This window comes from Osmerus mordax, chromosome 4 (genome assembly GCF_038355195.1).
Source record: "Osmerus mordax isolate fOsmMor3 chromosome 4, fOsmMor3.pri, whole genome shotgun sequence".
Classification (NCBI taxonomy): domain Eukaryota; kingdom Metazoa; phylum Chordata; class Actinopteri; order Osmeriformes; family Osmeridae; genus Osmerus; species Osmerus mordax.
The window spans coordinates 4,990,464-5,014,295 of NC_090053.1; the positions used below are offsets into that span (position 1 = coordinate 4,990,464).

Consider the following 23,832-nt stretch of genomic DNA (forward strand, 5'->3'; position numbering starts at 1 on the left):
AGCCTTAGCTGCTGCTGCTGCTGCTGTTGCGTGAGACTGCAGAGCTTGGTAATCCTATAAACATGTCTAAGAGGAACCCAACTAGCCACTTAAGTGTTTTTAATGCTTTGTCTTCCACATGGTGTCAATTTGCATTTTTGTGAAGGAGCTCATTTAAGCATTTCAGACTTTATAGCCACCAAATCACACAGACCGCACGGCCTTCCTCATTCACTCCCATGTTTTACTGTTGTTTGATTTCACTATTTACTTTTCCATTTATAAGCAGTGAATCCTTCCATGTAGAAATTACAACAAATAAACAACACTGGGGTCAGACAATGAATGGCGTGACAGGCTATGTTAAATTACATAACTTAAGAACGTATTTTAGTATGAGCAGCAAAACTCTAGTCTAAAGGAACGAATGTGGAACTTCTGAAGCAACAACATCCCTCACACATGGCAAGTAAACCCTCAAGCAGACAGATTAAAACACTTTTATCAATCAAGCAAACAGAAAAGGTTATTGCTCCAGTGCATCATGAGGGCCCATTCAAAGGATGCCTGAATGACATATATGTACACTGACCCAAACCTGCTCTCTTTCCTGTGTCTAATTGACATTACAAGGATACTGTAGGGTTGGATTTTCACTTTCTAATCCATTTGAAGTCAATAGTCAATTCTGGGCAATTCTACTCAGTTCATTTTTCTTGGCTCAATCGATTCACAAGCCAAGATGTACTGCAACAGCAAGCATAATCCTGTTAAATAAGCCATCTCTGCCTTATAGGAAATGATTATGTGCAATGGGCTCTTCATGGTTGTTGGGCCATAAAAGATCACATTCTGCTAGGACGGTAATATAGATTATGTTACAGAGAGACTAAATGGAATGTGAACAGAGAGAGCTTAGAGCTTAAATACTGTTTGGGTGACATCATTAGCATTGAGCTATCCTGGAAAATACTATGCTCGAATCAATAGCCTGAGATCGATGTGTTTTATCTGACGGATAAGCCTCACCATGGAGAGGAATCCCACAGCTGAGAATCTCATCCTGTGATGGAGGATTCATCAGCAAAACAGATTCACGGATTTCATTGGCTCGAGTACCTACAATCAGTTGTGGATCTGCTAGCGGATTTGGTAACTGCACAGGATAGTCCCGGAGTTCAGGAATCAAAAGATCATATTTTTTTTACTTAAGTTTTAAGAGGAATCCAGATTTTAAATTTTGACTGCTGAGCCAATGACGTTGGAGATGACAGAGGCACATGAATACATATTGTGTATTCATGTGTTCATTGAGTGGCTGGATTGATCTGATTGTTCCCTATTTGTATTCCCTTGATCAAGGGTGCTACAAGTTTACCATGAGTAAAATTGGATTCAGCATAAAAAAAAATACAAATGAAGACAATTAATTTCACACAGGTCAGGTAAACCATCAAAGACTATCACTCAAAGAATGTTTTCTTCCCACTGATTTCTCAGGAAGTCTGGTGGATTGTTATAAAATATTTGCCAAAGCAAGTACACCCTGAACTACTTGCGAAATGCAAACATCTTTTCTTATCAAGGAGCTATGCCTAAGCAGCCTCAGGATGTAGCTCTTACACATTGTATAAACATCAAAGCAGCGTGCTTGACAAAGTAGATTTCCTAATTAGCACCAGCACTGCAGGAGCCCATATGGTTAGGGTGAGGCATAAGGCTGGCATGTACAGTGCTAAACTACTGCCTAGGCAAAGATTTTCAACATTACAGACAGTAGCATGAACAGGCCTAGCTATTATTAAGACTAAATTGCTGGTGATTTACAGTCTAACACTGTTAGCATAAACAAGCCTCAACCAAATTGGAAACACTTGATTCTGCTCATCCCTCTTTAGCTGCCATGGCACTTGTGGTGCATCATGGTAATTGTAGAGAAATCCTCCACCTCCTTTTAGTAAGACCGACTCTTTCCTGTCAGTCCGTTGGCACTGGTGGATAAATATCTATGTCAGCACCCAATTTATGAAATTACAACTTTGACAAGGGATTTGAAATGCCCTTCTTTGCAATCTCTACAGTATGTTTACTTTGATATGTAGTATATCAAGCATGGGCATGTCATTAAGGCTGCTTCATGTGTCCACAGCATGTCTCGTGTGACTTCAACAGAGCAGGCGGCCACCCTTGGAGGCCTGAAGGGCTCAACAGAAGTTTTAGAAATTAGCATGGCCCCCGGCATCATGAAAGCAGGGGGGGGAAAAAGTCTCCCAACATGTGTGTGACACATCAAACAGCTTCCTCCATACAGCCAAGCCCCATAATAAGCCCTTCACATGTATAGGGATTTATGGGAGCTATGTCGGCCATGTTAGAAGAGAGAGACGGTGGAGGGGTATATATTATGTTGCAGACGTGTTTATTATGATTTCCAGACTTCTGAGGACATTTTTGGCTCTTTTATTCAACAGAGAACAGGGACATAAGTCTCCAGATCACAAACTTTAATTCCCAGTTTCGGTCCATGTGCTTGGCTTCTTGTGGTCGGGGACGGAGGGACCCAGCCAGTCTCATGCTGGGGTGTTATGGAGGAGCCTGTCATTACCTACACTACAGCAGTATGGTGTTTCTTTCCACAGCCAGTGGTAAAGGTACAGTACACAATAAGACGCATTCAATTCAAGCCTCAAAAAACCCGAAGTCTTTACACTCAAAGTAATTAGTATTCCACCACTGCTACCTGTACAAAGAATGACAAAAATCCTTAAAATCCCAAGTTATTTATCCACATGGTCCACCCAATTCAATACACAGCCTTAAATCGTCAGCACATAACAAAAAGACCATAAGCTACAAGAAAATGAAATACCTCCTTTTCCATTGCTCTATTTAAGCACATTCACGCAAGTAGAAAGAACGGCATTCGTGGCATTTCTGAAATACTTGTGTGTTTATGCGAGAGCATATAGTAGGTGGAGGGAGCAGAGGGGGAGGGAGGGGATGCAGAGGAACCAGCCTCTCAGCCAAGTGGACAAAAGAACAAGCATAGCTGCTGTGTTCGTAGGCTGGCTGTGTGAATGGCCCAGACAAAGGCCCTGAGAGAAGGGAGGGAGAGAGCGCTGCGTCTGGGCCCAAGATGAGGAGGGACACACGGGGCTTGGACTGGAGAGGGAGGGAGAGCCAGGCCTGGGGAGGGAGGGAGAGGCAGGGATAGGGCTGGTCCCTCGCCCACGCAGGGGAGGCTCGGCCTTACAGAACCACTGAGGCGGGACCATGTGTGGTCCATTATCACACCCCGCAGGCACGCCATCCCCGCCCCCCTCCATGGAGAGACTGATGCCCCCTCGCTGCCCCTTCCTGGCCGGCAAGAAAGGGGGAAAAGGACAAAGGCCCTCAGAGAAAGAGAGAGGACCATCGAAGAGGAGCGAGGGAAGGAGAGCCACCGTGTAGGAGGGAGATCTTAGGGGGGGGGGGGGGGAGGTCGGGATCTTTGTGGACTTCCGCTTCTTCAGGGAGCAACAATGACGGTGACAGGTGACAGAGGAGGACAGAGGGAGGACAGGGGTACGACAGAGAAAGGGAGTAGGAGGTAGAGAGGTGGGGGGGTAGACAAAGGGGTCAGATGGAGGAGAGGGGACAGGGCAAAGGGTCGGAGGGTGGAGGTGGCTGGTGTGCTGAGGACACAGAGGTCCTCCCACGGAGCGGGCGTCTTTCCGACGAGTGCACCGCGGGAATGGCGTCTTTCGTTTCAAAGTGAACTCGTTAGCTCTGTTAGACACCGCGATCCCATACGAGTTATCACAAGCTCATTAACGCACACAATGGTTATTCATTATGAATTATAACCATGCATGAAAAGGGTGTGTATTTGCCTGAAAAATTGGACTTCCGACATTCAATGAGCTGCAGCAGTGCTTTACATAAGCATATATAGTCAAACCGTATACTGTATTCCAGAAAGACGCCCACGTTTCCACTCCTGTAAGAATCCATGCAGCGCCCCTTCCTCATGAGACATCCGACGCTTTCACACAGACACAGAAGGAAACAGATGGGGGAGCACTGTCCTTCATCAGATCCCAGATACACACACACACACGCACGCACACACACACCGCCCGGCCCCTGCCTGCGTCATCCCGCTCCTCACTGTTTCCAGGTCAGTCGCCGAGACAGTGAACGCTGCCTCGCTCAGGAAACATTGCCTTAAAGAATTAAGGTCAGCTGCCCTGCTCTTCCCAGCCTGAGGATCAGAGATCAGGGGGGGGGGGAGACTGGAAGAGCAGAAGGATAGCTGACGTTGCTCCCGTCACCCTCCCCTGACTGGCCTTGTAGGCCGCCGCTTACACAACAGGCTTCCTGTGGTATTATGAGCTGCTTAGAGAGGATGATGGGGGTCAGGGGAGGCTCGCAGTCCGGATCTGGGCCAGGCTTGCTCTGCTCTCACGTCCACCAATGCCGGCACCCTGCGAGCTAAGCATGCACGCTCTCGCAAGCATGCACGTACACACAGTCACACCATGCTGTTACGGCCACTAATGCGCTCATTTCAAAGAAGAGCAGGAAATTCACATACAGGACGCAGACTTTGGTATAGTAGGGGGTCAGGTCAAGGCAAATAAGCACCTCATATAGGGTCAACGCCAACCCTCTGGCAGAAAAGCCGGACATCTCCCTCAAGTCATCTCAGTGTTGCCAATAAGGTTGCATGATATGACTCACTGATGTCTCCCTGCAGCTTTGAAAATAAGTCAAATCAACAAGTCTAAAAATAGAGGTGGTGATTCTGAACACTGCAACATCTGGAAATAGCTGTCTTACGCACAGCCTATTTCACCATAGTTATGACTATAAACTATGTTTTCAGCCCATCTGTGTGTGTACATGTGTGCATGCTATCTGTATATGGTAGTAAAAAGCTTGTTGCTAAACAGTTTTACTGTGTACTCGCCCGTAAAGAGGGAAACGGCAAAGAAAGTTAACGACAGAGAGAGCAGGAAGATGACTGGCCACCCAGGGGCTGATGGAATGGGGTTGGGGACTCACCCGAAACCTACTCCATCATGGTGAACCATCAAACACAAGAAATGCTACATTCGCCTATGGTCTGCATTGTTCGGCCATGTTTCTGTTTAGTGGGTAGCAATCCTGCTTTACGTTATGTAACACGTAGAGAGGAGAAGAGATCACTGTGGAGAAGTTGTCAGTCTGTTTTCTGGTTTCCTGTGTGGAATACCCCTCCTAGTTTGTTCCTGAACAAAACATGTTTCTCACACTACTCATCCACACAGGAGAACCAGAACCAGACCTCTCTGGATGGGCCAGACGTATAAACCTCTCCCCACATCCTCAAGCTCGTACGTCCCTGAGCCGCCTCTGTTCAGAGATAAGGAAATGACACGCGAATGTAAGCGCAGCGGATATCAAAGTGTTGGGATTCAGATACGGCAGGGAGGTGAACTCCTACTTTCTCCAGGCGCTGGTCTGAGTAATGAAGTGACATATATGAGTAAACTGGCAGCGAGACAAACTCGTAAACACACGGTGCACTTTCAGCACACAGCACCGACAGTAATATATCATGTGCAACCTACATACAATAATAATAATAACAAAGCTGGAGGAAACGCAGACGGCATTCCTGCTGGAATCCTCTTCTTACAGAGTCATTTGTTATCGCAGGTGGCCCAATTCCACCCCCTTGTTCATTCAATGATCTCCTTAAACAAAGATTTTTTTTAAATCGAAACAATATTAGAGTTTTTTCTTTGTTCTAATGAAGGCTGCCATTCATAATGAAAATCACCGCACTGGTAGACTAGGAATAAGTCAGCGTTTGTGTCAAAATGCTCTTGACAACTACATTCATGGATGTAGATTAGATGTGGGTTTTAATCCCTTTGTTACATTCTAGGTCAAACTGGGGTGGGGGGTGGGGTTTTCCTCCACCTAGAGCGTAGTGCGAGCAAGGCTGCAGTACTCCAGGCAGACAAGCAAACAAGACATCCATGTGGTCTTCCCGCCGCGGGCCCCTCCCCCACCCCGCCCCTCAGACACACCAGGAGCAAACCCTGGCACAGTGACCTACTAACCACACACCCATGGGAAAACACCCACCAGCACACACAGTGGGTTTCTAATAAAGTCAGCAGCAGGGATGGGCTCGTGTCTGGAAAGGTAGAGTTGTGCAAAGTGTCTCCCCAAAACCGTCATCGTTTAATGAGTTCCCTCAGTGCCATGGTGCCAGGGCTGAAAGACAGGCAGGCCTGGTCCCAACACGCAGCTGGCCAGGGCTGGCCAGGGCTGTGAGAGCAGGCATGGAAAACTGGAACAGTATGGAGCCCGCGAGGAGAAAAGACAAAGAAACACAGCTTGATGTAATTCATCATGAGTTTCTTGTGTGAAGTGTGTCCACCACTGCTCCATTTTCACTGTTCCTTTAGTATACTGTCAGGAAGAAGTACTTTTACTCGTGGAATCACTTGGTGTGAGTGTATAAAGCCAGCTGCTAGGCGGTCCAGCCAAGGACACTTCGGGCCTAGGAACGCCACGGTGCTTTTCAGCTAAGGAAAGACCTTCACACTACAGTACCATCCATTCCATCTGATCCAAAACTCACAAAGTAATGCTATTTCATGTTAGTTGTACTGAAATCACACACCCGCATATAATGGTGCAATGGGATGAGAGCGTTTTGATTTCACGTGAGGACTGAATCTCTTCAAAGTAACCCGGAGATGAGGAGCCTTGAGCGTTGTTTTCAGTAGAGCTCGTTCCTGCATTGTCCAAGGCGGCGGTGACGAGTGAGAGAACCATCGAGGCCTTCTTTTCGTGTGGCTGGGCGTGACACGTTCTAAGTCAGTGACAAGTCACGCAGGACTGGGAGCGGTGAGAGCAGAGAGAAGGCTCATTTTTCACATTAACTGGCATCGCCGTGGTAACAGTGTCCTCTTCATCTGAAAAGCAACCGAAAATGCCAAGTCCATGATACACCAGACCCAACTAGAATTTATTTACATTCCATGCCCCATTTGACTTGGTTTTTCATCAAAACAAAGACTGTGTTAACTGAGCTCCACCCATGCTTAAATCGAAACATAAAACCTTTCTAAAATAACGTGCAAAATGTACAACTTAAGACAACTATTTATTGGATGGTGGCACACCCAACCAGCCAATAATGGACAATGAAAATGCTCTGTAATACGTGCTATATTTATGTTGGGTTTACAAAAATGAAACGGTACAGAAGCAAACTTCTAGCAACATTGGCAACGCAAGACTGTCTGACTCAGGGCCTTTACTGTATACTACAGATATGTTTTGAGAAAGGATCTAATGAATACACGATGTGTACTAGCCTGAGAATTGGATATGCAACTACTGGAAACAATTAATAGCTCTTTTATGTGTTCCTTCCAGCTGTGCTGTAACTTGGATCCTCTTTTGTTCGAGAATTGCAAACAGCTCACTCACTGGAATGCTAGATGAGAAGAAAATGCCAAATATCTCATAGTTATGTCAGTTATGACAACCAGTGCAGTGCCCGTTTGAATGCAATATTTTTATGATCTGGGAAAGGGGGAGTGTATCCTGCCGCGGGGAAGGATACCACATTGGATTGATCCATGTCTTCATCGCTTAGGGCAACTCAACATGCTGGCAAACAAGTTTATATTTATTTCTTGCGAACAGCTCATCCAAGGAACTTCACACTCCATCCCGCACATCCTTGGGTCCTGAGCAAGTCTGCTGGATTATCTTCATGCAGTGCCCGCTTCTCGAGAAAATAGAGCCACAGGTAGACACACACACACACAGATTCCTGCCCTTTTCATCACTCTCCTTTAAAGTACTAATTCACGTATTTCAAAAGAAAGATCTCGAGGTTCCTCAAAAAAGAATTTGGATGGAGTGGGATATAACAGTAGGATACAAACGATTAAAATGGTCATATCCACATCTGACAGGGTTAGAGACAGACAGTGGGGCTTTTGTTTGACAAGAAGCTAACAAGCTAATAAACAATGCTAATGCTAACATCCCATGCTTGCCGTTCCACACCACAGGGACCACCTGTTCATAGCCCTCATTACTGGCGACTGGGAGGTCTGTGTGTCTTAGAGCAGGCATATGAAACAGCCTCACTCATCCCTGAGGAATCCTGCAATAAAATCTCTCTCGCTGGGATCTCACAGATACGAGCTCATAAACCACAGGCTGCGTGGCTAAACTGAGCATAAACGACCTTCTCAGGAACACACCATCTCCAGCACTAGTCCACTGGGCCAATTGGGTTTAAGTGTTGGGAATTTAGTATGACAAGCTTAAAGCAAGAATACATGACTGCTCATACTGGGCGAAAAGATTACTAGCCCCATCACACAGCAGAACCAGTTTGGTCAACAATCCCTGAGCCAATCCTCAGAGATTATGGGTTTGCAGCACTGAGAGTCATCCAGCTGTGTAGTCGAGGAGGCCTTCTTGTGTAAGAACATGCCGATCCAGAAATAGAGAGGATCTCCACCAGACTAGACTCTCCTCATCACCCATCCCCAAAAATCTCTGATTATTGGGGCCATTGTTGACTGTGAGGAGTCCTTAGAGCGCCTCACTGATCCAATCCCCCCCGTTTCCCTTAATGACCCACAATTCCTGTCATTAAGCTGGGATAGAACATGGGTTGAGCTCTTTTCTGGCCAGATTGAGCAAGCACAAGGCCCAAGCTTATACCCTGCAGTCCTGATCTCATTTGGGAATGAGCAACACCTACTACAGAGTACAAACTCTTTAACCCAAAAGAAAGGAGAGTCAAAAGTGACAGTAGAGAGAGATTAACACACTGGAACAGGTAAAGTAGGTACTTGTGTACAAAGAGGGAAAAACTTACCATATGATGAACAATTCAACCCAGGCTGCCACTCAGATCTCTGATGGCAAAGTTCATCGCTCGCAAACTACACTGCTCTTTATCTGGGTCTTTATTCCCTGATTCAGATTTCTTAACCTTCTTAAACCTAAATCACAGAGTGCGGTCTTCCCACACATAAACCTTTGCAGGGCTTCCGTACTGATGCAGATATCCCATCCCATTTGGACTTAGTCAGAACCTAATCTGCCATGGATGAGCTCTCTGGAAGAAACGTAACAGCCTGAGAGGAATGCTACTTACTACAGATGAATCACATCAAGGGCAGGACACACACATTCCGTCTTGATCTGGGATTTACAGTAACTCCAACACTGCCTCCTCCAGACAGGGGCGGGGTCAGTGTAACGCTACTGTGACATCGGACACAGAGGAAGAGAACTCTGGGACTCCCTCTGCCTGGAGGTCCAGAGCTTGTTGCTTTCACATTTGGATACAGCTGTGGGGGGGGGGGGGGGGGGGGGGGAGGTTTAGCTCATAAGTTTGAGGCAGTCAACACTGTCGGGATGGTCCTGTCTAACTGATTTGTCAGCTTTGCTCACCACTGGAGGGTGATGAGGGTGAGCTGTTGCAGAATAATTGAATCGCTTGGGGGAAAGAGAGAGTTCCCCATTCAGCCATTTGACTGCTACTGAGAGCATTCCTGGAGCTTAGTAGATATTAAAAATTCAAGTCACCCAAACTAGGTTAACACACCAAACAGTTAGACATTCTCCTGAGCTCTGGGACAGCTTCGTCCAGCCTCAGACCAGACTCAAGGATTTGTGGTGGAAGGAGGGAGAGAATCTTCCAAAGAATAATAACATGAGAAGTTACTAACAGGTCATTCCTCCGTGTTAAACTCATGCCATTCTGTTCAAGATACGTATTGTGTTTCATTACCTTGATATCTCTTAAAATGACGGGAGTTCAAAATAATTATTTCTGTGGTACAGAAAACCACATGGTCATGTCTGTAAAAGTCAATGGGCTGTGCAAGAATATGGTCTGTCTGTTATGATATCACAACGGGAGAGAAAGCCTGCATGTTACAACACCAAAGCAATCTGAGAGACAAATACAAAATGGTTTGTTCTTCAGTACATCCACTTAATTGATCTGCAGTCCCTGGCCACCCCCTTAGTCTGCACTTGAGCTCAACTCAATTACCAGCTTTGTGCTGTGATGCTTCCCTGACCTGTTCTGCCCTGCTTTCATGTGGGAAGGTAAGATCATTTTCTGCCTGAAAAAAAGGACCTTGATGGAGCTGAATTCACAGCTTACTAACACACCCCGCCCCACACACACACACAATCACTAGGCGACAGAGGCATGCCTGTTCAGTTTCAAAATAAAATAGCTGAATGCTTTGTTTGGAGCACACTGGAGGGAGGACTCTGGTGGAACAGAGGAGTTTAAACTTGAAAGATAGCCGTGCTTTTGTTGACTTCAGAGCCCAACATCCAGCATGCGACACATACATCAACATGTCAATATCAGCATCACTGACCTTTGATGGGCAGCCAAGCAGGGAGAAGAGGAAGACCATGGACGAGTGAAAAGACTAAAAGTGAGAAGGGACCCAATTCATTTCTTTGATGAGTTCATGATCAGTCACACCAAAACCATTCAGTTGGGTTTCAGTAGGAGTGCACACATCATTAAGCAAACTGTCTCCGCTCGAGGGTAGTGTTACAGCATGATGTAGGCTGAACAATCAGGATCTCTGCGGATGCTCCGCTCTTCCTCTGATGCAACTGTGTTGCGTTGTCACAAACGTTCCAGTGCGTTCTGTGGCGTTCTGGGCCGTTGGTTTTAAACATCTTCCAGACTGTGGGATGGTGGCCCGTGGCCAAGTCCCCCCATGCATGGCTCAAGCTTCTGCTGACAGACTCAAGTACACACAGGCCGGTCATGCTGACCATGAACGCTGCATCTGAATGCTACGGATTCCCAATCTACCTGCTGGCACTTGCGATGCAGTGTGTGGTATGGACTCCTAGAGAGAGTCCTGAGGTGAGGGCAGGCCTGGGGGGGCCTGTTTTCATGCATGGCACATGTAAATATGTGCAAATAGCAGAGCTGACGCCTGGGTTCTGACAGTGAGCCCCAGAGTTGGCCCGCCTCCCATCTGATCCATGCCGCTATCAGACTGTAGCTGCTACTGCAGCAGCACCACTGACAGGTGCTTGGGCCCTGATCTGACACAGGTTGCCGCAGCACAGCCAGGACTGAGCTTTATGTGACAGTGGCTGCTGAGACAGCTGGCCAATCCTGGTAATGCAAGCAAGCACAGACTGTCAAACTCACTGACATGTTGGGAAAACAGTTTGACTTGCCAAGTGACACTATCTTTGATTAAATAGAGATATTATCTTATTTGTTTTCGACGACAGAGCTTCCCAGATATCCAGCATTTGAAAGGAGGGGAGATCCATACCCTGAGGTAGGCCACAACGTTTCCCAGGTTACGCAGTTTTACATCCTCCTCATCTCATATATTGTTTTTATTATTGTTGCTTGTTTTTCCACAGGTACACTTGCACTTATAGCAGTTCATGTTGTTTAATTGTAACTTGTTTAACTGCATGCTCTTACGGTTCTTATCTTGGAAGTCGCTTTGGATAAAAGCGTCTGCTAAATGAATAAATGTAAATGTAAATCTCATCGTTAAAGATCCCCCCCACCCCCCAAGATTAATTCTTTGGTTTGGAAGCCCCGACAAAAATAAATATGGCTTCTGTCATATCTGGGCATGTTTCTGCAGACGAATAGAATACAAGCCATAAATCCCCGTGGAGTATGATAATTAAGATCCGTATCCATTCCTGCTTTAAAGCAGTAAAGTCACTATATGAGAAATACTGCAGCTCAGACCATGAGGACACTTTTCTCCAGAGACTCCATTTTGAAACTTGGATCCTTATACCCCCCCTCCCCTCAAACAAAAACACGAGGATTCTGCCTCCTTCAAGCCCTTTGGGTCTTAGCAGAGTAATAGAGTTTTAACCACAAGAGAGGGTTAAAACCGGGATCAAGACCTGGGTCTCTCAGGGGGTTTAAACCTCTAATCTGGTTTGGCTGGACCCTAGTCCTCCTGCAGCAGCTGTCACCCATCATCTCTCCGAAGGCAGACGAATCTTCCCAGAATTAAAGCTTCACTAAAATTCCAGTTCTCTATTCTCTGTCCCAACCAGAAGACACCAACACCTAACTAGGGTGGTGCATCTAGCAGACCTCATTCTCCTCTCCAAACCTGATCAGGTTAGCAACTGCATGGTGTAGCCCAGTCTACCCCTGCTAGCCCTCTCCCTGGTTCGTCTGGCCCGAGACGATGATTAAAGGGACTTTAATGGGGCGGAACCAATAAACAATGGCAAGCATCTTACGAGAGAAGAAATGTAATACTGTGAAAACCTCTGATCTCAGATGACCTCTGAAGACCGAGCGTTATGTTCCGGGAGGACACGTTCCTTCTGACAGGCCTTTCCTTATAAATCAGGCTCAGATGAAGGGCGAGAGGGAGTAACGGCAGTTTATAGTTTGTGTTCTGAGGAAAGACAGAAGCTCTATCCACTGATGTGACATCCTGTATCCTGATCTTGGCAGAGCTGAGGAGAATCTGTCACACAAAAAACAGTGAAACCAGCCCTCCATGTTTGTAGGATTGTCCACACTGCAACCACTAGATCATATAAACTACAGCAGCTAGCATTCTAGAAGAACTGGAGCTAACCAGTCTCAGAGACCATGACCAGCGAAATACTGAAGTAACTCAGAGGTTGTCATGGGGCTGGGTGGTTGATAGCCAAGACCAAAAACTGAAATACATAAACATTTCATGAAAGCAACAGCCAACTGCTCAAGAATTCCCTGCAACATTGACAACAAGCCAAGAAGAAAGATGGGGGTTATTTCAATGACTAACGCTTAAATGTCAAACAGATATTTCTAAGATGTTCAATGAAACAGCTGTTGGCTACTAACTAAGGTCATTCTTCATCCAGTCCTATTGTTTCTCATGGGACACAAGGCCTTCCTGGTTGACCACAGGAGCCTGCATAGAGAATGAAGGATTTCAACACATTGCAAATGTTTGCACCAAAATCAAGGTTTCTGGCATATTGTGTTGCATGTTGCTTGTGCAATGTGGCACTTTTGAGACAGGATTCAGTCAATTGGACAGCACAGTTAAGTTGAACTTCGGAAGGCGGGACTTCCATCTGAAAATAGAAGCACACTGCTGAGACCCAAACAAACACATTTCAACACAAGGGCTCTGGGTTGGCTCATGGCAGATGTCTTTTTGAAGCCCTCCCGTCATAAAAACCCTCCTCAAAAGTCCCTCCTCAAGTCCTTTCAGAACCATAACGCCTCATATCTGTCTGGCCCAGCATCCCCGTATCAGAACAGAACCCCAGGAGAACAGCAACAGAACCTGGCAGAACGTGGAGCCGAATCTGGTAGCATGTTTTCCTCTAATCACCAGCCCCCTCTCCCACTCCACCATCAATGTTAAGGAAATTAGAAACACTTAAAATCCCATTGTGCGGACAAACAGTGTAGGCCCTGCCAACTCATCTGCTCCTCACGACACAGCGTATTAATCACTCCCCCTCTGCGTCTCTCCCCATCAGGCCTGTGGAGGGGAAGACAAGCCACAACCCCACACACACAGACACACACACACCTCTCTGATCTTTGCATGTCAGAGAACACATGCTGTGGGTCACACGTGATATGGTGGGGAGGGGGCTGGTGTTGAGGGGTTACGGTAGTGCACTTTCACTGCTTCATGCTAGTCAAATATTTAGCCTACCTCCGTGCTCCAAACATCAATAAATGAGAGCATACATCTTTTTGGGACCTTCTCCAGTCCTGGAGAGCATTTATAATGCATTATAGTGCCATTGTAGTCGAGGGACAACCCTCTATATTCCATTCTGGATTGGCTTTACTGTCAGACTGGGCTTTGTGACAGCAATGGGCCAGAGTTAAACTGAGATGCAGTACTTTACCTCTATGAGTCCAAGCCATCTAGGCTTCACTGGGAAACTGGGATACACACAGGATCAGCGGTAATCAAAGACTGCGGTCATGAAACGCGAGAGGAGACGCCGGCGTTCACAGGAGAGCTGACGTCATAGCTGTCGATCTGGTCCGTCCGAACAAAGCAAGGGGTGCGAGAGAGACGCCGCTGTACATGCCTCAGAGCTGGGGCTGGACAACCACATACCGTGGCCGCCATACTGATGTGTACGACAGCTAGGTCCAGCTGCAGTAGAGCCTACCGACCCAGCAGTCAAGCAGAGTGACGGGTACTCCACATTAGAGCACCAGGGATGTATTTGGGAATGACACCATGGTGAGGTAGGGAGAGAGAAAGAGAAACATCATGCTTAGACTGAAGCGTCCTCTGCTGATTTCGGTGGACCCTGGCCTCTCTTCTCAAACCAGTCAATCACCCTGGCTAATGGTTCTACCATGTGGTGATGAGGTGGGCCACAACCATGGCATGGGGAAGGTGGTAGATGTATGGGGAACGGAGGTAGTCTATAGCCTAGAGGCCAAGGAAATTTCAGGTCATGTGAGGGGCAGTTAGTTAATTAGGTGGTGAGATCTCTGACCTCATCAAGCTCAATATTGTATATTTTAATGGATTTCAATGCAATTCCTGTGTACAGGTGTGCTTGAATGGCCCAGGATGTTGCCTATTATTTTTGTCCTTAATGGGGGACTCAAAAGTCAAAAGTCCAAACATTTGAGTGCATACAGATGCGTAAAACACCAAATCAGAGCACAGATGTTTTTTCAAAACTCATGAACAGTAGCCAATAGGTATGTGGTGCAATGTGAGCATGCCCACCCTGTGCAGACAGATCAGTAAAATCCACTACTAAAGGCATCAGAACAGAGCCTGTGCACAGCACAGCAACGACCAACTCAGTAAGCCATCCTCTCTCTCGCTCCCTCCGTACCCCCTCTCTTTCTCGGACGCTCTCACCAGATCGGATGCCTATTTATTTTACTTGAGAGCATATTTAGGAAGTCTCATTAGTGTGTCAGACTGGCTGACAGCCCTCCACTTCACCCTCTCAAACTCTGGGGCTGAGAAGGAAAAAAACCAGCACGTCCTCTCTCATACACACTGCTCCTCACAGTCACACTCCAAAAATAAACCTGGCCTGGTGTCCTCCCCATGCCTGGGAGAAAGACCTCACGGGTCTGGATGGACCATGGAGGGGGAAGTCCCAGGCAAAGTTCAAAGGTGAACAGAAACAGCATGGTTCCAGATCTCACGGATCAGTGCAAAGTTAAAATAAACTCCTGGACTCGTGTTCACATTCAAAACACTGACCGGGACTAACACTTAGCAGTCTTTATTCATGGTATGAGAGAAGATAAGGGAGTGAAGGAGAACGAGAAAGAAAGAAAAAGAAAAGACGCGAAAGAAGAAGTGAAATGTGTTTTTTGAGAGAGCGAGCAAAACAAGAAGAAAAGAAAGAGAGAGAGAGCGGGGGATGAAATGTAATATTCTACAACATAAGCCATTCTCCATCTGGAGAAATGTCAGACTCGTCTGTAGCTCAAAGGCAGGAAAAACTGGATGAGAAACAATTCAATTTACACCAAATTAGATTCACAATGTTGTATAGCGCAGTACACAGAAAAGCTCAAAAAGGTCCAGAAAACATTCAAGTAACAACCAGCTGGTAGTGGGGTCGGGGGACTCTGAGACGAGGCTGGCTTTAGAAATGACTTAATGTCCAACCAGCTCGGGTTTCGTTCTCTCAGAACCCACACAGCCGCTTGATGAAAGGCCCCAGAGGACTGGCCTTACTGCGGGGGAGTCAACTCTTGCCCTCGATGTGATGAAAGACAGGAATCACACTTTCGGTCAGATGGGTCTTTCTCTGCTTAGCCCCATGACAGTACTGTCTGAGTGGGTGTAAACAAGCCCTGGTCTCCCCAAAGGGGAATCAAGCACGGACCGCAGGTAAATCACAGAGCAGGGCCCGGTGGACTCAACAGTTGCAATCAGAGACAGCTTGTCACAAAATGGGCTTCCTCCTTCAGTGGGGCCGGGGGTCTTTAAGGACAAAATGCACAGTACCAGTCAGCCTGTTCTGGGATCAGGAAGAGTCTCTATTCAGTCGAGGTGATGCGTTTCCTGCTTTCTCTTCTGACCAAACGTGGCATATAAGGATAGACTACAGCAAGGACACGGGAGCAAATAGAAAGTGCAGTTGTACAGGAAGTAAAGTAAAGAGGTAGGACAGGATGTAGAAAACAAGGTACTGTAGGACAGAATGTAGACCTTGTGAAGAGGGCTGTGTAGGACACGATGTAAGAAAAGAGGTAGGACAGGAAAAAGGGCCCATGTCCTACATGTGTCTTACCACAGTCAGGAGAAACTAAATACTGGAGTCATTACGATCAATCACCTCCACCACAATAAAAACAGAAACATAGCGAAAGCAAACAAACTGGCATTGTCCTTTCTGCTCCAAACCATGCTTTTCATTGGCTTAAGACGAGCCGTTTTAAGTCTTCTGCAAACAAGAACACATTAGCACAGTATAGGGCTTTGGATAAACATCTTATATTTCAAGCTAACCTTTTTTTTACAAGTTTGTGTTTCCAAACTCTTTATGCGCCCCTCTGTTCCTCCATCCCTTCACCCATGCCACCCGCTGATGAACTGGCATGAAACAGAAGCTTCTGTGGGCCGTGACGCTCTAGATCCAGTCCTGCCCATTAGCCAAGCCACGTACGCCAACAATACCCTGACCCAATTGGTTTGAACAAGCTGGTCAACGAAGGTGCCGCATCTTTACTCACATACCACTCTGAGGTTTTATTTCTTTGTTGGCCCAAAACAACAGAGCAACACATTCAGAGCACCCTACTGCCCCTGCCCTACCCCCGGGCAATAAGGCCCTTCATTAGCCCGGGATGAATACAAGACCTCTAAGCCCTCCACAATGGACAAAGGCCTTGGTCAGGCCAGGATGTGTCAGGCCCGTGTCACAGTACCAGTGCTGTGTGTGTGGATGACCAAGGCCACCGAGATGGAAAGGACTAATGGTGGGTGGGGGGGTGGGGGGGGGGAGGGGGAGGGGGGGTGGAAGCCTCATCTTTACTGAGAGCGGCAAACTATAGCATCCTTGTTCGAAATTGGCAACAAGCGTGTTTTTGTCTCTAACGGATTGGTTTCTGTGCTTACGCTCGCCCCCCCCCCCCCCCCCCCCCCCCCTCATCCATAGCCCTGTTAATCCCATTAATATGAAGGGAGCAGGGAGACCCATTAGAGTAACCCTGATGAAATCACATCATCCGAGGCCTGTGTGGATGACGGGCGGGCCGCTCCACTCCACTCCTGGCCATGAGAAGACGTCCCACATGCTGTGTGAAAGCAGAGCCTACAGGGAGCGGTGCATTATCACAGACATCGGCGTTAATTGTGCCAAAAGGACCCTAGCGTTCCTATACAAGTAGCTTAATTACCTATTATCTTTTGTTTAAAACCCAGACCAGCCTCTCAAGTCTTCAAGTCAGCTTAACTGCTTATGCCACATTACTGTGTTGGAGTGTTGAGGGGTTTTGCTATGCAATACTGGCCATGCGCAGGATTTCCAAGGGCCTGATGATTCAATCTTCAATTATTAGTGTCTAAGGTGATTAAGACTGTGTGTGTGTGTGTGTGTGTGTGTGTGTGTGTGAGTGTGTGTGTCAAAGCACATGATACATTCTGTGAGATAATCTGTTAGACTTTAATTAAATAGGCTGCACGGAGATTGTGAAATGGCAAACTGGGTACAGATTAAACTGTGGAGCTGCGTGCTTGAGTTAATCTCTACCGCGAGCTGCCCACCACAGGCCCAGAGCAGTAAACCCTCCAACTACATTTGACCACACACTCCTCCTCTCCTTGCAAAGAGGGCGGGGGATTGGCCTCCCTGCCGGCCGGCCTGCCTGCCTGCATCTGTCTGTCTGCCTGTCTGTCTGCCTGCCTGCCTGCCTGCATCTGTCTGCCTGTCTGTCTGTCTGCCTGCCTGCCTGCCTGCATCTGTCTGCCTGTCTGCCTGCCTGCCTGCCTGCCTGTCTGTCTGTCCCACACAACCCCACAAACTCCCATGGCAATCATCCAGTCAGTCACATACAGCAGGTCATCAACCTCACTCCCCTCGACAGAGTTGGCTCTGCACTATCCAATCTCTTTAATGGCTCATTCTAGTCAGCATCAGCAATCAGAGTCTGTAGGAGATTTGCCTTTAGCTTCTCCACAGCCCCTGAGTGATAGGGACAAGGCCATCTCAGATGACTGGACGGGAGGGAGGGACCACAGGTAGAGAGGTAGGAAGGCTACAGATGGAGGTGGAAGCTCACCTCAACAGGGACACAGCTGCCTGTCACGCAGAACAAACAGTTGTACAGTAGCTCACTGTTCACATACACACACACACACACTCTCTCACTCCCTGGGGAGCTAATTCTAAAGTGTTGAAAGTCAAAGTGAAAACCAGTGACCCAGAGTAGAAGGGCAAGAGAAGAGCTCTCTCCAGAGGCTGGTTAGACAGCTCGGTGCTAGACATTGTAAACCTTCTCCCTGCCCCATCACTCACAAGCCAGAGTGACGATACTGTGTTGCAACAGAGCACCGACACAACACAGTTTCATGTTCCAAATTGATATACTTAATTTTTAAGTGTGCACTTATCTGAGGTCATCTTCCTTCCCTAAGCAGAGGACATAAAGATAAGTAGGAAATCTTTTATTTTTATTTTTATTATACCTAAAATCAATCACCGAGGCGAGAGAAAATGATACTTGGGGTTGTTGACAGTGAGAAAAATGATCTTCACATCTCGTCAAGCATTTCTCATGCCCCTAAATCTGAACTGATTCTCCACTAAAATGCTTCGAGTAATTTGGGAGGGTTTGCAGGGAGGGAAAGCGTTGCACAACCTCTCATTAATAGTATTTTTAGAAACAAATATGCCTATGAGAGTCTCCGTTATCTTGCCTTTGTGGTGAGGGTGAAAATAACATACAATTTAAACTACTTCCATATCTTCTGGGAAAGAGAATTATGTAGAGATGTGAAGGCAAGTATCTGCGGCTGGATCCAAGCTGAACTCTCTAAGCTATAGATAGATCTGGCCTGGATCTAGATACAATATAAGACCAGTTCCCTTACCACACAGTATCCTTGTATATGAACAGGAAATAATATAGGATATCATCAGACTGCATTGATAAATACAGGAGATTGAATCTGAGATGAGTCAAACCAGGAGATGTACTTTTCTGGCCAGTGTTGGGAATCATGAAGGTTTAAAAAAATATATATAAAAAGAAAAAAACATTGTTTATATCATACAGTGCAATTTATGGATACAGTCTTCCATCTCTCTGTCTTCTCTCTGTCTTCTCTCTGTCTCTCACTCTGTCTCTCACTCTGTCTCTCTCTTTGTCTCTCACTCTCTGTCTCTCACTCTGTCTCTCTCTCTCCCCCCTCTGTTTCATGTCATGGAGGATCTCCGAGATCGCTTCATAACTTCAGTGTCATGTCATCTGGAACCCTGACGTCTCCATCTCTGTCCTGGTCCCACTCAACATAACACAACACTCCCCCACGAGAGCCCACCTCAAAACCTAACACTACTAAGGCCAGCAAACCCTCAGAGCCCCACAAATAGCATCTGGAAAAAGACGGGAGAGAGAGGGACACAGAGAGTGAGACCAAATAGAGAGAGAGCGAGAGAGCGGGGGGGGGGGGTGGCTGCCGCGCAGTGAGTCCAACTGAAGGGTGGTAATTACAGGGAGAGATGGGGGAGATGCTCAGACTACTGGGGTGACGCCCTTGGGCTCTAGACTCTTGACATCACCACAACGCCAGCCTAGCTTAGAGCACAACAGGAGAGGAATCGCCACTGAACAGCAGGTCAAGCCAGCTTAAGTTATTTTGATGATCTGTCTGACCAGAACCATTACAAATTCTACAGATCTGGACACTATAATTACATTGATTGCCATTACATGCATTTGCTGCAAGCGAATTCAAAGACGCGCACACACAGACACGTTATGAGGCTAAGGGTGTTAGCGCTGGTTAAAGCTACTTAGAAAATTGTGTCATCAAACATTGAGATTAATTATAGTTTGATACGTCTGTTCATTCCTGAGGAGAAATAATCCATTCAGACCATTCGTCAAAACATCCACAAGGAAACATCAACCTTTTACTCCACGTTTTCCAAACATGTGGGCATGTTGTGTGATGTGAGCAAAACAATGTGATGACAGATTAATACCCTACAAGTATCCTCACAAGTTAATTATCATGGAATGTCACTCCTTGTCTACCTAATATAAGTGATCATTTTACCAGGTTTGTTATAACTTTAGGCAACAAACATCCTTACAAAACCAACAGTGCTGACTATACAATACAGGTGGCTCTAACCTGACCACAGTCACCATACAACCAAAGAATTAGCCAGGTCATCACAGCAGACTCTAAATTAGAGTCTGGGCATGTTTATAGAGTCCCAAAGATTGGGTGATAATTCTGCTTTGACATTTATCTGTTCTCTCTCCTTCCAGCAGCTCCTTTCTTCTCTCCTACGCCTCCGCAGTTCCGAAGGTTGTTAACCAGACACAAATGACCTTTGTGACGTACTACCGTCATTTTGCCATGTGGGTGTCAAGGCTGTGTCTGATCATGATGAGCAGTCCCAGATGGACTCCACTACAGCTGATCACACGCCAGGGACATATCTCATCTGACAGGGCCCTACGCACCACAACTGAAAAAGTATTTTGGGAACAGACTTTTTTTTTTTTTTTTGGGGGGGGGGGTTATTGTACTGGGAAAAACAAAACATGTTCTGAAATCGTGTATTTTAGAAAGCATTTCAAGTCTAAACACCACAAGCTACAAATTTGAAATAATGTCATCCTTGTTTATTCCACTACGATTACACTATATGGTCGAACTGAAAAGCCAAACAGTGAATACTGACCTGGACACTCCTGAGGGCCGACAACTATATAAGCTGAACGATGCATCTAACCAAGAATATTCTCATGCCAGACATTCACAAACATACACACACACACACACACACCGTGAATAGTGGAAAGTCCAAGAGGAAAGTGCTGACATCTGCTAACTGCGGGTCTAAAATAAACAATACTAAAACTGTACGATAGCGTAACATGACGATGTTTTTATCACGCTAATGTCAAAGTCAGCTACTACACAAGTTGTCTGGTAAGATCTTTTTTTGCTTAGTTGGAATATTCTCTAGTTAAATAAAATGGCTGTGTTGAGAGAGTGGGAAAACAGCGAGACAAAGAAGACAAGTGAGACAGAAAAAAAGACAAACATAAAGGCATGAAAATCAAGACAGAGAGGACAAGAGAGAGAGGACAAGAGAGAGAGGACAAGAGAGAGAGGACAAGACAGAGAGGACAAGAGAGAGAGGATGGAAGCCTTTGAGGCTTGTCTGCCCCCTGCCACATCACAGTCTTGGAGCAGCAGCCACCCAGTCTGCAGCATAACCCCTCGCTAAGTCAGCCTGCCTGTCAGCCATCCAGCGTGTCATCCATCCAACCACCCATCCAACCAGTCAGCACTACTCTCTCTATCCTCTTCATACTGCGGCCACTCCCTGACAGCTTTATGGAGTTCCAACACCTCCATAAACATGAGGGATGATCAGACCTGAGCACACAGTCCACGGCATTCTCCCTGCCACAGTGAAGTAGAGCAACGAGACAGGAGGACGTCTTCTGTTGTATCAACGTATGGTGATTTAGATTATAGGGAACACTTAAGAGGGAAAAGAAAGATTCCACAACCCCTCTTGCTGATGTTTTTTTTAACATACACAGGCTAAACAACATCCCCTAGGCTTTTATGGTCGCGACAGTACTAAGAACAGCGTGACTTCATTTGTGTCTGGGGAGGAAATGTATTCTCTTTAAATATTTGACAGGAGTCACGTTGGTTCTCTTTAAATAACTTGATATGAGTGAGCTGGAACCAGGATGCATTTGGATACAACAGCCACTTAACCGTCTTAAATCTAAAGGTTAACAGCAAGTAATACAGTACTGCAGTAGAAATCAGAATCAGAATTCGGTTTATTCGCCATGTATGTTACACAAACACAGAATTTACTGTGGCAGGAAGGTGCAGGAAGTAAACTATAGTACTAAACCATTGACTTACCAAAATACCAATATATTAAAATTCTCAGGTGATATTAGACAATAGACTACAAAACATTGAAAGTTATGTTAATAATTCTCCACTTTAAGTATGTATCCACAGCCTAACTTAGATAAGACAACTAATGTATATTTTTATCTACACTACTCAGTCTAGGCTATTACTTAGAGCATATAGGTCTTTGCAGCTCAATAGTTTCCCGTATTGACTGCTGATAGGCATACAACAAATGGAGACCTCTAGACTTCTGCTACATTTTCTTTCATATTATTCTGGGGTGAAATAGTTGTAGTTATTTAAACAACAAAAAAACAAAGGTTACATTTTGTGTAGCAAAGCAAGGTTACAATAAATCTAGAGAAGCCAAATGATGAAACAACTTTTAACTTACATTTTTAAGGTGGGCACAATGTATTCAGTGTTTACACAACACAATGTGTTGGCGTTGTGGAAACAGTAAACAAATTTGTAAAAGGGACTGCTATTTCATTCTGTTGCTAGTTAGCTGTAGTGAGCCGACCACGTTCCTATGTAGCCTAATCAACAGTGCGGGACTGTTGCACCGCACTCAGGATTTAAACTTCATGCATGATGTTGTTTACTGACTGTGCCTTGGCATTGCGATCTCTAAGCACGAGAGCCATAGGATCACATCTCGTTGCCAACAGATTTGTGAGCACGCCGTTATAGAAATACTCTCTGGATTAGACCAGACATGACGACGAGGATTCCATATGACTGTATTGATAGTGTGACCAGGTCAGACATGGCGACGCGGTGTCTGTGATGTCGGAGTGCGTGCTTCATTCATTAGATCTAGCCTACCTGTCATCGTAGCAGAAATCGGCACCCAAGGTGTTGATGTAGAGGACCAAAGCCACGGCGCTGCAAACCAATTCTGCAATCATTTCTCAAAAACAGAAAGCAAGGAAATAAAAACTCTAAGAAAGAACAGTAGAGAAAATCAAACTCGATCTCTATTCTCTATCTCCGTCTTTGTCAGTATGTTTTTTGCGAAAACAGAAATTCCAGTTCCCCATCCTCGAAGTGTTGAAAGTGAATTGCCTAGTCCAGACACCGTCCTCCTAACCCATTTTGAGCTAGAGGGAGACAGTTTTGATGCAACATGAATAGTAGCAAAAACGCCACCATCTCTGACTGCATTCGCACGCCTTTCTAGCGGAACTGTTCGTCTGATGCATAGCAGCGGTCGCTGGATAAACGTAGAGATTGACCCGCGTGTGGTAAGCGACCCTATGCGCAGGCGCAGTGCCCCTCCTCCTTGTGGACCGCACAATGAAGGATGCTAAACTCAGCGCGCTCAATGCACACCTTTCGTTCAAGAGATGGGGGGCTGGCCAAGCTACACGGACACGAGTCTATCAGAGCGTATAAAAATGAGCAGTTCTGTCAAAGCCGTTTAAATGCTCCTGACTGAACTGAGATACTCGCCGCAAATTATTCATTGCATTGGGGTTTCTCACAAATCCGTCTGCACTACAGAAATGTGTATACTTTGCCTTGTATTCATTCAGTGTCATATACAAATATTTCTGATGATCCTCATTTAACAAAAATTGAATAATAGAGATTTACAGTTTAAAGTAAGTTTGACACATGCAGAGTAGTTATTCAGATATAGGCTATACAGGCTATGAAGTGTAGGTTTAACACATTTATTTAAATGTGTTACACCTGGGGG

The 23,832-nt window shown here is 46.0% G+C and overlaps 1 protein-coding gene across 2 annotated transcripts in view; it reads right to left on the reverse strand.

The window, feature by feature from the left end:
• Positions 1-23,038, reverse strand: part of tmtc2b (transmembrane O-mannosyltransferase targeting cadherins 2b) — a 66,563-nt gene extending 43,525 nt beyond the window's left edge. For both annotated transcript variants that reach the window (XM_067235196.1, XM_067235195.1), the window contains exon 1: positions 22,956-23,038. In XM_067235196.1, coding sequence (XP_067091297.1) covers positions 22,956-23,038 — 83 coding nt within the window. The remainder of the gene's footprint in view (positions 1-22,955) is intronic.
• Positions 23,039-23,832: the final 794 nt, after the last annotated feature.